General features: G+C 43.5%; 1 protein-coding gene across 1 annotated transcript in view; it reads right to left on the reverse strand.

Moving 5' to 3' along the window:
* Positions 1-3,742: 3,742 nt before the first annotated feature.
* crppa (CDP-L-ribitol pyrophosphorylase A) overlaps positions 3,743-14,644 on the reverse strand; it is a 43,956-nt gene continuing 33,054 nt past the window's right edge. Inside the window, exon 10 of the mRNA XM_079562025.1 lies at positions 3,743-4,148. Within this exon, the coding sequence (XP_079418151.1) occupies positions 4,044-4,148 (105 nt within the window). The 3' untranslated portion in view covers positions 3,743-4,043. The remainder of the gene's footprint in view (positions 4,149-14,644) is intronic.

Consider the following 14,644-nt stretch of genomic DNA (forward strand, 5'->3'; position numbering starts at 1 on the left):
AAAATGTCATTCTTGACCCCAAATATTCTGAGTAACGGAAAAAGCCCGGGATAAACCTAGGTTTAGTTGCAAAGATTTCTTCAGAGGGGATTTTCTTTTTTTAATCATGTATAGTTAAGAGCTGTTGATTAGTGTGGAGAAAAAAACTCAAATAACTCAGACAGGAAATAGACGTTAGAAGATGAGGCTCTTTGTTTCCAGGTGGAAGTTTGTGTAAAGAAACAAACACCTAAAAACGGAGACCCTGAACCTCTTCACCCCCATAAAGAAACAATGTGGCACAAATGGGAATGAAAACACAATAAAAAAGCAATGAAAACACAACACAACACAAGGTAAATGATCTGTTCACATGAGTTTCGTAGGTCTTAGCTTTCAAATGGGCCGTTTCTCGAGACCTTTTTAGATTTGGATAAAGCTGAACTGGAGAAAGAAAGTGCAGTAAAAGGCAGAAAATCAAATGGAGTATTCTCGGAGTATTCCCATTCCAGCCCCACGCTGTTGTCTTTGGCTTGGGCCCGCTGAGCCTCCGTAGGCAGCTCCAAAAGCCAGTGGTTAGTGCTAGATGTTCTGCTCCGGAGGGACAGTCTGCTGTGAAAACGTGAGATATCATGACACAAATGAAGGTTAGGGCCAGGGAAATGGTTCACCTCTTAACTCCCGCCTGAACCGAGAGGATCTTTTTCCTCACGTCATCATCATTTTTCCAACATTTTTTTGTTGGGTATTCAACTCATTTTTGTAACTTTTTTGTAATTTTTTATCACTTTTTTCGTCCATTTTTAATCAATTTTTTGTCACTTTTTTTGGCACATTTTTTCGTCAATTTTTCGTAAATTTTTAATCAATTTTTAATAATTTTTTTGTCACATTTTTTACATTTTTTGGTCCATTTTTTATCAATTTTTTGTCCATTTTTTGTGACATTTTTCATACATTTTTCGTCACTTTTTTTGTCAATGTTTTCTCACTTTTTTGTCACATTTCCATCATTGTTTGATTGCTATTTTCACAGCTTTTTTCCAGAAGCTTTTGGATTGGGGTAAAGCCAAACTGGAGAAAATGTGCTCGGTTCAGGTGGGGGTTAAGGGGTTATAACACTTTAAGGATTAGGATTATTTGTATTTTTAGACAAACCAACTCATAGATCTATACAAACTCACAGCAGACCGTCCCTCCGGAGCAGACGATCGAGCACTAACCAAAAGCCAGTGGTCACGGCGACCTCTGACCTCTGCTCTGTTTGTTTGGCGTCTCCAGGAACAGCCTCAGACCCCGGCCCTGCGGCGCTCGTTCTCACGTCAGCCTCTAACTTCTTAACCCCACTTAAAGCCAGTGTCTTTTCTCCAGTGGAACGGCTGATTTGAAAGCTAAGACGTGTGATTTCGACTATTAGGTACAAATAATCAAGAACAGGAAGCTTTACAAACATCTATTATAGAAAACGCTATTTCAATGGCCGCCGCCTGGGCGCCGCCATGTTTATTTCCCATACCGACTTTGAAGCTAAGCAGGGAAGTGCCTGGTTAGGACTGGGATGGGAGACCGTTCCTCCGAAGCTAAGCAGGGAAGGGCCTGGTTAGGACTGGGATGGGAGACCGTTTGGGAACACCAGGAAGCCTGGCGACAGTACTGAGTGTGTGCGTGGACATCCGCGGCCGGCCCCCACGTGACGGTCCCACCGGCCGCGGGCATTGGCCACGGGTCCATATGGACCGCGGTGCTGCTGTCCGAGGACAACCCGCTGTCACACAAACGCGAGTGCACGCGATCTGACTGCCGTGCGTGTGCGCGCATCCAAACAGGGTGATGTGTGCGTGTGTGTATGTGTGTGTGTGCGTGTGTGTGCGTGCCCAAAACCTGCTCAAACACGAGCCTCTAATCACACGCGCTGCTCCGACTGATTTCTCCTCCGTGTGAGTCAAAGCGACAATGAAACCACTTAACGAGCGCATGGCCTGCACTGCGTAGTTTTTTTTCCTTTTTTTTTTTACTTTGCTGCTGTACCTTTTGTTTTCTATTTTTGCTTTCACGTATTGTGAGCCCAGAGGTACATTTGATTCTAAAGCAGCTTTGAAAGCATTGCCAATTTCATTGTAAGGTTATAAATACTGTCTAATAACGATCATTAGGCTATTTCAGTTCAAAACCTACTCATTCTTTTTTTTTATTGTACACTACCGTGCTGCACCAAACCACGGGTCCTGCACCGTGAACCAAACCGTTAGAGCTGAACCCCTAATATTTATCCATAATTATTCCACTGTCTCTTGAATCCTGTTCCCCAAGTTTAGCGCAAATATTGTCGTACTTTATAAGAGAGGAGCACGGGTGCATCAAACACTCCAATTGCAGTTTGTTTGACATTTTTTTGAGCCTTCATTCTTTTACTCATTTGTAGTGGCCATAGTTTTTGGAATGGGTTGGGAACCACTGGCCTACAGCTGAACTGTGTGACGGGTTGGACATTTCTTTGTAGTCACTCACAATCTCTGAATATCAAATGTGGAGACTAGCGAGGCCCGGCCGAAGGCCGGGTCTCAGCTAGTCAACCAAGAAAGAAATGAGATTTGTAAAAACATCCCAGGTCTAAAAGCTGATCTAATGTGTTCTAGTCTTGTCTGATGGCGCCCTCCAGTGGACGGTCTCGGCTTTACACAAATATAAAAGCTATGACAAAACTCAGCTTCTTTTTAGGTTGTGTTTTGCATCATGTTGTGTTGCTTTTTTTTCTTGCTTTTTTTTTAACATGCTTTGGTCACATAAAAAAAACTTTAAAAAAAGGCAAACGCTCCCCAGTCCACAAGTTTTTAGATTTAGGTAAAGCTGGAGAAAATGTGGTCAGTTACCGTGGGGGTTAAGGGGTTAAACAGATGATCCATGAAGGGTCACTGACGTCCACAGGGGGGCAGCAGAGTCATAGAAATTCAGAATAAGACAAAAAAAAGGTTTTAGAAAATAGCAATGTTTATTGATTTACAACAGGGTTTTACACAGACAGAAGGAAGTCAAGTTTAATGCTTTTAGAGGTCACTTTTAATGCCACAAACGTAAACATTTCATCTGCAGGGAAGATCGCTGGACAAAATGATCTTTTCAGCCAAAAACTGGTCAATTTCAGCCAAAACTGCAAATGAATAAGTTTTAGAGGAGACCATCATTTTGGTATTTGTGGTATGTGTCCTGTGTCGGTCCAGTGTGTCTGGTTCTCGGGTCGGGAGTGTGTCCTGTGTCGGTCCAGTGTGTCTGGTTCTCGGGTCGGGAGTGTGTCCTGTGTCGGCTCAGTGTGTTTGGTTCTTGGGTCAGGAGTGTGTCCTGTGTCAGCTCAGTGTGTTTGGTTCTTGGGTCAGGAGTGTGTCCTGTGTCGGCTCAGTGTGTTTGGTTCTCGGGTCGGGAGTGTGTCCTGTGTCAGCTCAGTGTGTTTGGTTCTCGGGTCGGGAGTGTGTCCTGTGTCAGTCCAGTGTGTCTGGTTCTCGGGTCGGGAGTGTGTCCTGTGTCAGTCCAGTGTGTCTGGTTCTCGGGTCGGGAGTGTGTCCTGTGTCGGCTCAGTGTGTTTGGTTCTCGGGTCGGGAGTGTGTCCTGTGTCAGCTCAGTGTGTTTGGTTCTCGGGTCGGGAGTGTGTCCTGTGTCAGTCCAGTGTGTTTGGTTCTCGGGTCGGGAGTGTGTCCTGTGTCGGCTCAGTGTGTTTGGTTCTCGGGTCGGGAGTGTGTCCTGTGTCAGCTCAGTGTGTTTCGTTCTCGGGTCGGGAGTGTGTCCTGTGTCAGCTCAGTGTGTTTCGTTCTCGGGTCGGGAGTGTGTCCTGTGTCAGCTCAGTGTGTTTGGTTCTCGGGTCGGGAGTGTGTCCTGTGTCAGTCCAGTGTGTCTGGTTCTTGGGTCGGGAGTGTGTCCTGTGTCAGCTCAGTGTGTTTGGTTCTCGGGTCGGGAGTGTGTCCTGTGTCAGTCCAGTGTGTTTGGTTCTTGGGTCGGGAGTGTGTCCTGTGTCGGCTCAGTGTGTCTGGTTCTTGGGTCGGGAGTGTGTCCTGTGTCAGCTCAGAGTGTCAGGTTCAGGCCTGCAGGAGCTGTCCCACCAGCGCAGGGCTCCGGTCTCGGATCAGGGCTGAGGTGATTTCAGCGAGACGTAACACTGAGCGCTCCCAGCTCTCTGTGTCCTGAAACAGAGACACCCCAGATCACCGGCTACAGACGCCATTTTAAACATGGAAGAACAGGCGACGCATTTGGAAGCTTTGTCAATGATGGAAAACACAACATGGCATATAAATGTGTCACTATTACAGGGTTTACGTGCACGTCAAATCAAATGTTTTTAAAAATATTTATCGAAATGAATGGCACTTAACTTTCGACACCTGCGTGGGCACAAACAACACGTAAAGCTAAAAAATATTTGACTGTCAAACTTGTTTATTCACACAGTTAAGCGCCGACATGAGCCTGTTTTAAAAGATCATTCTCCAAAAAGTGTTCACACAGGCCTCACATCTCCACTTCAGGTGAAGCTTTAACTTGTTGTTAATATGACCCTTATTAACAAGGAAAGTCTCTCTGAGTCTCTTCTTCATGGTCCCACGACTGACCGTCTTGTACCTGTTTTCAGTGGAAATGGGAGCAACATAAAGGAGCCACAAGGAGAACTTAGAAACTCCACAAGGAGAACTTAGAAACTCCACAAGGAGAACTTAGAAACTCCACAAGGAGAACTTAGAAACTCCACAAGGAGAACTTAGAAACTCCACACAGAAAGGCCTTGACCGGGCAAGGACTCGAACCCAGGACCTTATTGCTTCAAGGCCATCTCATACTACTTTGTTGGCCATATAGCTGTGACCAGTGTGGGTTTGCCCTTTATACACATTGGCAAGTGCACAGTGGAGAGAGGCCACATGAATGTGACTTTTTCTAAACTAGCAGCTCTCAAAGAACACACAAGAATTCACACCGGGGAAAAACCATTCAGTTGTGTTGTTTGTGAGAAGAAGTTTGCTCATTCATCGGGCCTCGTCACACATGTGCAGATCCACACTGATCAAAGTGAGAAAGCTTTCAGGTCAACAGATAAACTCAGACAAACTGGACGTCTGTGGCCAGTGTGGTAAGGTTTTCAGATGGGCCAGTAGTCTCAGAAGTCATGAGATCACCCACAACGGAGTCAGGGCTTTGCCTGTGAGGAGTGTGGACAGGCCTTTGTTTCATCAGTCACTTTAAAGCAGCATATGAGAGTGCACTGTACTGAGAGGCCGTACAAGTGTGACCAGTGTGATAAGAAAACCCTACAGCTGCGACCAGTGTGGGAGGGCAATTCCATCTTTAGGTAATTTAAATAGACACATGACAATTCACTCTGGATAAAAACCTTGTCGTTGTGACGTGTGAAACAAAGGTTTTACACAAAGCGGTTGTTTAGAGACCACCCGACTGAAATATATGTGAAAAGGGGAAATCGTTTTAGCACCAGTGAAGACGCATTTTTATCAATCTGCATAAAAAACAACAGCAACAATATTGAAAAAAAAGATCCTGACAGTCATTATGACTGGTATGTGCAGTACATACTGTGGAGACGACATCAGTGGAAAAAAGTGCATTTAGATCAAAGTCAGATTATCTTCAAACATGGCATCCATTAAAGGACATTTCAGATGGATAAATAAAGAGTAATGTGGAGCTTTGCTGTCACTGATGTTATTACTGTTGTCAGACATGATGTGAAGATGTTAATGGTCATGAAAAGCAGTAATAGTATTGTCAGTGCTATTACATTTATATATATTTATGTTTTATTCATTACAGTTTTGGCTTTGCTACAGCCTTTTAGTAAATGTCTAGAATTGTTTTGTAAAAGTCTGTGAACTGGGTGTGTGGTTTTGCCTGGGGTTGCGTTTTCTTTTCAGTTTCGTGTGTTCTTATTTCCGGTCTGTGCCTCCCGACTCTCACAGACGACTGTGTAACAAGTGCAGAGCCTCCGCTTTAGTTTCCTTTACACTTTCAGATGCATTTGGACAAAACTACAAATACAAATGACTCATTATTACTGGTTTAGGCTGAATCTGCCCAATTACAGTCGTTATTTTAATCTAAGAATACTCTGACACATAGATACTTTTATTTGTACTATACAACTACATAGAAATACAACTTACAACTACTAGATGAATATCGTTACACATAAACTCATTATACTTCTATAGTTTAATTATGGTTATTTTCAAGGTCATTTCTATTGTGATTTGTGAAACATGTTTCTTGTAAACATGAAATACAAGTGTTAAGATGAATGCCTATTTAAAAAAAAAGTGTAACAGAGTTTGCCTCTCCCTGCCATTCAGCCGTGTTTCAATTATAACTAACTTTATTTCACTAGTTTGCATGTTTTCTGCATCTGGAACAAGTTTAGTTTTATTGGGAAGTCTGTCCAGAAGGAAACAATTCTTTAATCTTCCTGGATGATTTAGCAGCATTACATGAAACATCTCATTTAACATAACAAATATCACCTGATATGTGGAAAACATTGTCATCCAATCCTTCTGACCAGTGTGGAAAACATTAAAACCAAAGAGACACTCTCAAAGCACAAGCTCACCCACCGATGTGAGCAGTGTGCTAAGGTTTAATACACCTCAGACAATCACACAGGAGAACAAGCATACAGCTGTGACCAGTGTGGGTCTGCATTTACAAACTCCAGTGCCCATAATAGACACTGGAAAGTGCACCGTGAAGAGAGGGCACATGAGTGTGACCTCTGTGGGAAGAGTTTTTCTCAATTAGCGCATCTCAAAAGACATCATTCAGCTGTCACCTCGTCGCCTCGTCACCTCGTCGCCTCGTCACCTCGTCACACATATGCTGTCAATGTTTGGATCTGTCTGCCCTGGTCATTGTTGTATTTGTGTATCTCCACTCACTGCTAATGAATTTCCCCACGGGGACAATACATTTCTACTACTATATGCAGATCCACACTGGAGCAAGACCACAAGTGTGATCAATGTGAGCTTTCAGGTCATCAAGGAGGAACCAGGACATCGTCATCAGGGCTTTTCCAAATAGAAAGTCATGTTAGTGTAGATTACTGTCAACTAACAAAAAACAAATCTGTCTCTCATTCTTCTGGTATTTAGCAAATAGAAATCATTTTGACAATTCTAATGGACCTAAAGAAGTTGAAGTTAATTCTGGTTTCATGCCAGACAGTGAGAACAAAATGCACTAAAGTGTATAAATTCTAGTTCCCACTGTAAATACTGATTCAATGCTGTTAATTTGAATAAATACATTACATGCATTTAATCTCACCGGAACCAAGTGAAGATCTATTCTCCGTTTCATTTGATCATCTCCACAGGCCTCAGATGATCCTGGACAGAACGTAGAGAGGAGCACATTCTCTCACACTCAGGTTTTACACTTGTCTCTTGTTTTGTGTTGGCAGCAGCTGCACAGTGCTCTGTTAAAGCCTCTGCTCTGTTAAAGCCTCTGCTCTGTTAAAGCCTCTGCTCTGTCCTCGGACTCTGTTCTTACATTTGCGGAGGCGGAAGAAAGTCCTGGTTCATCTCCTGGTTCATGTCTCCCAGTTGCTCGTCAAGGGACAAACACAGAACATGTTTGTGCTTTAAACACGTGGCTTGTGGAGCTGGCAGCCTGTAGGCCTGTGAACTGCCTCTCTGAAAACTGAGACCTGCAAATCCATCTAAACTCATCTTTTTCCGCCACGTTGTCGTCACTTTTATTCAGTCCTTTTGCATCTAAGTCTTTGGCACTTATTGTTTTGTTGTTCTTGCACTGTCGTCGCTTTTGTCGTCACTTCTTTGTTCTGTTCTTGTCACAGTTTTGTTACATTTTCGTTGCTCTTTTTTGTTGCATTTTCTTCTCGTTTTCGTCGCTATTTCAAGGAGCTTTTAGATTTGGGTAAAGCCAAACTGGAGTAAGTTTTGTGTTTTCAGTTTTTATATAATTATAATTATTTTTATAAATAGACATAACAATGTGAAGGCAGAGGAAGTTTGAACGATTCTGCGGATGGGGCCCTCGACTATAAAAGAGCCTCCGCATAGGAGAACGGCCGAATAGCTGGATCTCTCCATTCACGACCGGACTCACACAGAGGAACGACCGTACTGCTGTGACCAGTGTGGGTTTACATTTAAAGCGGGTAGCGATTTAGCAATTAGCGCATCTCAAAAGACACATAAGAATTCACACCGGGGAAAACCATTCAGCTTCAATGTTTCTGAGAAGACGTTTTGTCATCCCAGTCACACAGATCCACACTGGAGCTTGTGTGGTCTTACACAAGTGTGACCAGTGTGAGAAAGCTTTCAGGTCATCAGGTACTCTCAGTCAACACATGGCAGTCCACAGTGAACATAAACTGTACGTCTGTGGCCAGTGTGGTAAGGCTTTTAGATGGGCCAGTGGTCGCCCACATTGGAGTCAGGTTCCTTGCCTGTGAGCAGTGTGGGCAAGGCCCTGTTTTATCAGTCTCTATAGAGCAGCATATGAGAGTGCACTCTACTGAGAAGCCGTACAAATGTGACCAGTGTGATCAGGCTTTTACACACGCACAGTTCCTCGCCATCCACTATAGAGCCCACACTGAGGAAAGACCATAAGGTTGCGGCCAGTGTGGGTTTTCTTTTTTATTATTAAGCAATTTAAATAAACACATGAGAATTCACTCTTATTTGTGACGTGTGCAATAAAGGTGACGTGTGTGGTAAGGCCTTCAGTTGCTCTGGAAGCCTGGAGACGCACATGAAAAACTCACACAGGAGTGAATCCCTATGAGCGTGACCAGTGTGGCAAGGGTTTTATTGTACAAAGCCGACAAAGTGAACATCGGCTGATCCACTTTGGAATAAAAGCGCTGTTTTGTGGACAGTGTGGGGCATGAGCACATCCTGGAGAGACACTGGAGAGAACTCATGTGACGATTGTACAAGTATGAGCAGCCATCAGAAGCATGTGCTCAACATACACACGAGAGCGAGGCCATACCCCTGTGACCAGTGTGGCCAAAACGGCGCACTGTCTTCAACATGTGAGAGTCGACCGAGGTGAAGCTAAAGTCAGACTTAAAGAGCTGGAGATCAAGCTTCATATAGTCCAGACAATGGAGTTAAGGCGAGAAGCTGCCGGGAAATGAGAGAAAACTAAAGTAAGCAAAATGTTGCAGGTTTTTTTGGGTATTTTTAATCATTTAACACTGTCATCTGAAAATAAATACATCAAACATCCGAGCCAGGTCTAGGTTTATGGGTTCATTTTGTTGACACATTTGATACATAAATAGTTCGGCAGGCAAAAAAGAAGTCGACAATCCAGTTGCAGTTCGCATAAAAAGGCACAAAATTCAGCTGTACCAGGAGAGAGGTTAGGTTAGGTTCATTTATTTGTATCCGTGGGTAAATTCGTCTTGCAATTCTGAGAACTAGTCGACACATTAAAACACATTATACAAAGATAAAACATCGCACATATTTAAATATAAAGCTTGTAAGTCTCCAGATACTAACAGGAAGTGCCTTTGGTACAGAAACAACTGAATTTTAAGCCACTTGACAGTAACAAAGATAAAAACCCGTGTCAGGGGCGATTTGACCCCGACTTGTTCATAAAAGAAAGGGCAGCGGGAACAAAGCTTTTCTTAAAACGGTTTGTGAGGCTCATTGGCATCAAAAACCGACGCCCAGACGGAAGCATCGAAACTCTGAGTGCAAAGGCTGCTCTGTGTCTTTACGAGGCTTCGTCCTCTCTAACTGTCTGTCCTGCAGAAAGTCCAAACTGGTCCGAGGCCGAGGACTTTACTTGACCGGCTGATTCAGGGCGTTGTTGTTTCTAACAGAGGAGCTCCCGTACCAGGCGACCAGGCAGAGCTCGGGTCGCTTCCATGAACGCCCGATAGAAAAGTGTCATCACAGTTTGATCTACATGGAAGAAGGACAGTTTCCAAAGACAATACAGTCGTTGGTGGCCCTTTTTATAAACAGCAGCACAGTTTTCATTAAAATTCAGTTTGCATCTATAATTGTTCCAAGACACCTGTAGGACTCCACACACTCCTCTTGTTGTCCCTTTATATATGTTACAACATGTGGGAGAGCTCTTCCTAAAGTCGATGATCAGATCTTTTGTTTTTGCAACGTTCAAGAGAAGATAAGACTCATCGCACCAAGTCGACTTACAATAACTGAGTCATCTGCGTATTTTAAGATGGTTCTGTTTTCATGGTCACTCTGACACATGCTAGTGTACAGAGGGAGCTTCCTGTTTTCATGTCGCCATGACAAGGATCTGAAAACAAGTAATCCTCAGAAACTCTTCGCCAGTTATTGCAAACACTTGACCTCAGTTATTGACGCAAAGGGCGACCCCACCAGTTAAGTTCAGGGGGCATTTAGGTGTGAGAAATCAAAACAAATGTAAGCATCAGGAAGGGGGCATGTAGTTTTTGTAGGACAGAGACCAGAAAGGGCGAAATGACAGACATTCTTATGCGCAAACATTTCCTGAATGTATCCATCTTGTGTCGTCTTTTTCAATATCCAAATGTTCCCTCATTGCTGTATTTCATGAACTGTTTGCAAATGGTACGGAATGAGATTGCACAGATCTGTTGCCTGCGTGACATTAAAAGGCCATCCCTTCCTCTCACGTGTTGTCTTTCCCACTCACTGGCATGTAGCGTGATTAGGCGCTTGGTACATCTGCTCGCGGTCAACAAAACGCAACCCAAAAATCAGCCCTGGAGTGAAAAGTCTGATTACAACTATCCCATGTTTACTCGATCCACCAAATCACTGCAACATTCCTCGCGCGGGCATCGAAAAGCTTCATTTTCAGGCCAAAAATCACAAATGTGGCGTGTGTTGGGGAGAGACTGATCGATGTGAGGAGTAAGAAGCCACCCAAGAGCGTGTTTGGGCACATTGAACAAAGACACCGGCGTCAAACCACAACTAATGGTTACGTTACGAAGGTCTGTTTAAAAAAAAAAAAAAAGACCAGAGGAATAAAAGTGCGAGTCACGATCGAGACGGATCAAAGTTCTTGTTTCCACTTCAGATATGGTCTCTTTGAAACGTGAGCTGTGCTGCACAAACGCCCGGTATTGAATCAAGAAGCTGCGTGCTGTGAACGCCTGAGCAAATATGTGGGGAAGTGTTTTTGGAGAAGTTAGAACTGCCAATCATCTCGGGAAGAAAGGAAGGGGCCACAATGATTACAGACCAAGTATACTTTGTAATACAAGCACAGAGTAATGCGCACAAGTGTAGGATCTTTTTAGTTCAGAAAAGCCTTCGAGCCGCCCCCAAAAAGTGCAATATTACCAAGATGGTTTCAATACGCGTGCTCAATCAAACAGCCATTTATAGGTGCACTTTTTAAACATAAGAAAACTTCATATTGGTGCGTAGTTGACCCTTCATATGGGCCCTTTATCTTTCATCACAGTAGACTCTACTACGCTAACAAATATCTTATACAAAATGCTTATCATGTACTCAAAGTTATGACCTTAAAGGGACTGGATGCAAGTTGACCATTTTATGCTCACTACTGCCACCTTTGGTCATATGTGTAATTGCAGCTTCTATATTAAGCTCGTGCATGACTTCAGACACACTTCAGACCTGAACAGCTTCCTGAGTGACAGAGCAGGATTTTAGAGGCAGTTGTGGTGAACAGGTCTGGGCTCTTCTACACATTAGGACATGGAGGAACATGTAGGGGGAGGAAAATACTTAGTTTTAACATTTTTAAACTCTGTATAGTCCCTTTAACACACAAATGCATTGAATGTGGTCCCTACGAGGCACCAGCACAAACAAATCAAAACATTAAAGGCTGGTTCAGTAAGTTCTGGGCCTGTTTCCTGTGGTGGACATCGCTCTAACATGATGAAATGTAATGAAATGTCATAGTCTTGGCTGCGTTTGAGGGAGGTTTGCAGTTTGTCTTTGTCAGGGGAAAAGTAGTGTCACTCTAGCTGCTGAAATATGACGTCAGTGTCATAAAACTGGCCTTTACGGGACACGACATGACCAGACATGGCTCGCTGTGATCTCCTCCCTGTGCAGCTGCTTTCCTTTTAAACCCTCTCGGCAAAGATATTCTTTTTTCTGAATTTGAATAGATCTAGAGGCAGGATTTGTACTGGTTTTTAATTTCATTATAAAGCCCAAATACTACACTGTAAGTCTAGTGACAAAAACTGGACGCAAAGAACAACTTTTGGGCAAAAAAATAGCGTAACATTTCAGGCGAAACCTCATCTGAATGTGTTTCTGGACAACTTTTTGTATCTTTGACAAAAAAATGCAAAATGAAATATAGGTGTAATGCCAGTTGGAGTCTAATTAAGGGCTTAGCAAAGATATTTAAGACCTTAACTAACTAACTTTAATTCTTTGTAATAACTCGGAGAAAACCTTGTAGAGAATACTTTTTGTGCCTTGTTTGTACCAAATCCTCTAAATGAAATCAGTCTTTTCCGTGAGCTGTTAGCGCCGCAGCCACACAAGAAGATCGACTTTGAAGATTAACATTTGGGCTAAAGAAAGAGCTTTAAAACTGCGACAATTTGCACAGCGCCTGGTGGTTCCAAAGCCCGAGGACGGGGCTCCTTTCATCCGACGCCAGCGAGTCCAGGGTCCAATAGAAAAACACATTACGGGAGCGTTTGGCAAGTGCCGTGGAAAGAGCGGGAGAGTCAGATGAGTCACACACAGGAGGCGGCTGAGAATATTGACAGTGTTTTTGACCGCACTAAAGAGCTCCATCCCAGCGGAGTCACGGGGCCTTTATAGCACAGTCCACTAGAGGGCAGTAGAACGGTTTGTGGACCCACAGAACTCTATACCTCCTTACTACAGATGTAAGATAGATAATCAAAGAAGATATGTGCCCTTTTTACTTTTTTGAAGGTTAAAACTACTGCTGGGTGGATTTGGACCAGTGAAGAACTGGTAAATTACCTAAACAGCAAACCTCTTGTTAAAAAGGTGCTGCATGAAAGTGTAGTTTAAACAGCAGTGGATCAGTAGTAGTTCCCACTTTTAACTCAATCTTAAAATAAGTTGCATGAATCATTATTTGAGTGGGGAGGTAAATGTATCCTCGTCTAAACCGAACGCATTTTCTCCAGTTCAGCTTGACCCAAATGTTTCACTCTTTTGTTGGACTTTGGAGCACATTGTGCAGTGTTTCCCCACACATAGACTCATTTGAACACAGAATAAACACCAGCCAAAATGTTTTCTTTTCTTTTTTGCGTTTCATTATAATGAATATATTTTTTACGCTATTTTAAACTACGCTATTTTTTCGCTGTAAAATGCTAAGCGTAACGACTTCGTATTGAACAGACGACGAGCCACGCACACTTGGCCAGTGGTCCAAGCGCGTCGGTAAAGTGATGCCCCGGTAGTAAGCATTTTTATTTAAACGGTCTATACAGAGTTTAAAAATGTTAAAAGAATGTATTTTCCTCCCCTACATGTTCCTCCATGTCCTAATGTGTAGAATGAGCTCAGACCTGTTCACCACAACTGCCTCTAAAATCCTGCACTGTCACTCAGAAAGGTGTCACTTCGGGTCTGAAGCGCCGTCATGCACGAGCTTAATATAGAAGCTGCAGTTACACGGAATATTTAGAAGAAGGCGGCAATCTGAGTGCCTCGGATCGTCGCCTTCTTCTAAATATTAGATTTTTGTACCTGGATCCTTCAGAAGCATCTGCGAAAAGAGTGTCTGTTCCAAAGACGCGTTCTCCGCTCATTTCTAAACCAGTAGTGGACGTGTTAGTTCTGGACCTACATGCTGCCCACTCCAGAACTGAGCCTCAAGAGCCGCTCTGGACCCGGCTGCGTAAAACGGAGCAGGAGCACAGCTGAGAGCCAAAGTTTGAAAGAGTCGGAATGTCTTAACCATCTGTCATAAAAAGAGAAAAGCCAGTGCTGCCGTTAGACCAATTAGAGGCTTCCATTTGCAACAGGTTTTTTTTTTCAAGCGGCCGTGTCTTTCTCCACCTCTGCCGCTCGACCCGTGGTTTTGTGTCGGTCACATACAGTGTGTTGACATTGATGTCCTTGTAATGTCCGATCATCCACTGGACTGGGTTCAGTTGAGGACGCTGAGGACGGTGAGGGAGACGCAAAGGAGGCGGGTCCAAAACCAGTCCAGCTCCAAACATACAGTAGATGTGTCTGGTGTTCATAATGACTGACAAAAGCCCGATTCAATTGGACAAAGCAGATTTGTTTTGAAAAGAATACAAAACTGAACTGTATTTAATTAGGCCTACATTTAAGAGCCAATTACCCAGACAAGCCTAAACTGTTTCAATGTGGACATGTATGATGTGTGCTATATTCACAGTGTTTTCAATGGCATCGAAGTAGGGGGTGTGCGACAGGTCACCCAGAGCCGCAGGGGGTACGTGACTTCAGAACGTTTGAGAACCACTGTAATATGTTCAATATCATTTCAACACTTTTGTGAAGACACGGTTTTCCAGTAAGGTTGCAGTGTTGAATTGCTCAAAGCTTTGACTTGATTTGAGTTGCTGGTTGACGTCAGAGGGAGCAGTGGGACGCACGAAGCCAAAGCCGCACTGGATGAAAACCACCGGTGCAAATAA

This window comes from Gobius niger, assembly GCF_951799975.1.
Source record: "Gobius niger genome assembly, chromosome: 8".
NCBI lineage: Eukaryota > Metazoa > Chordata > Actinopteri > Gobiiformes > Gobiidae > Gobius > Gobius niger.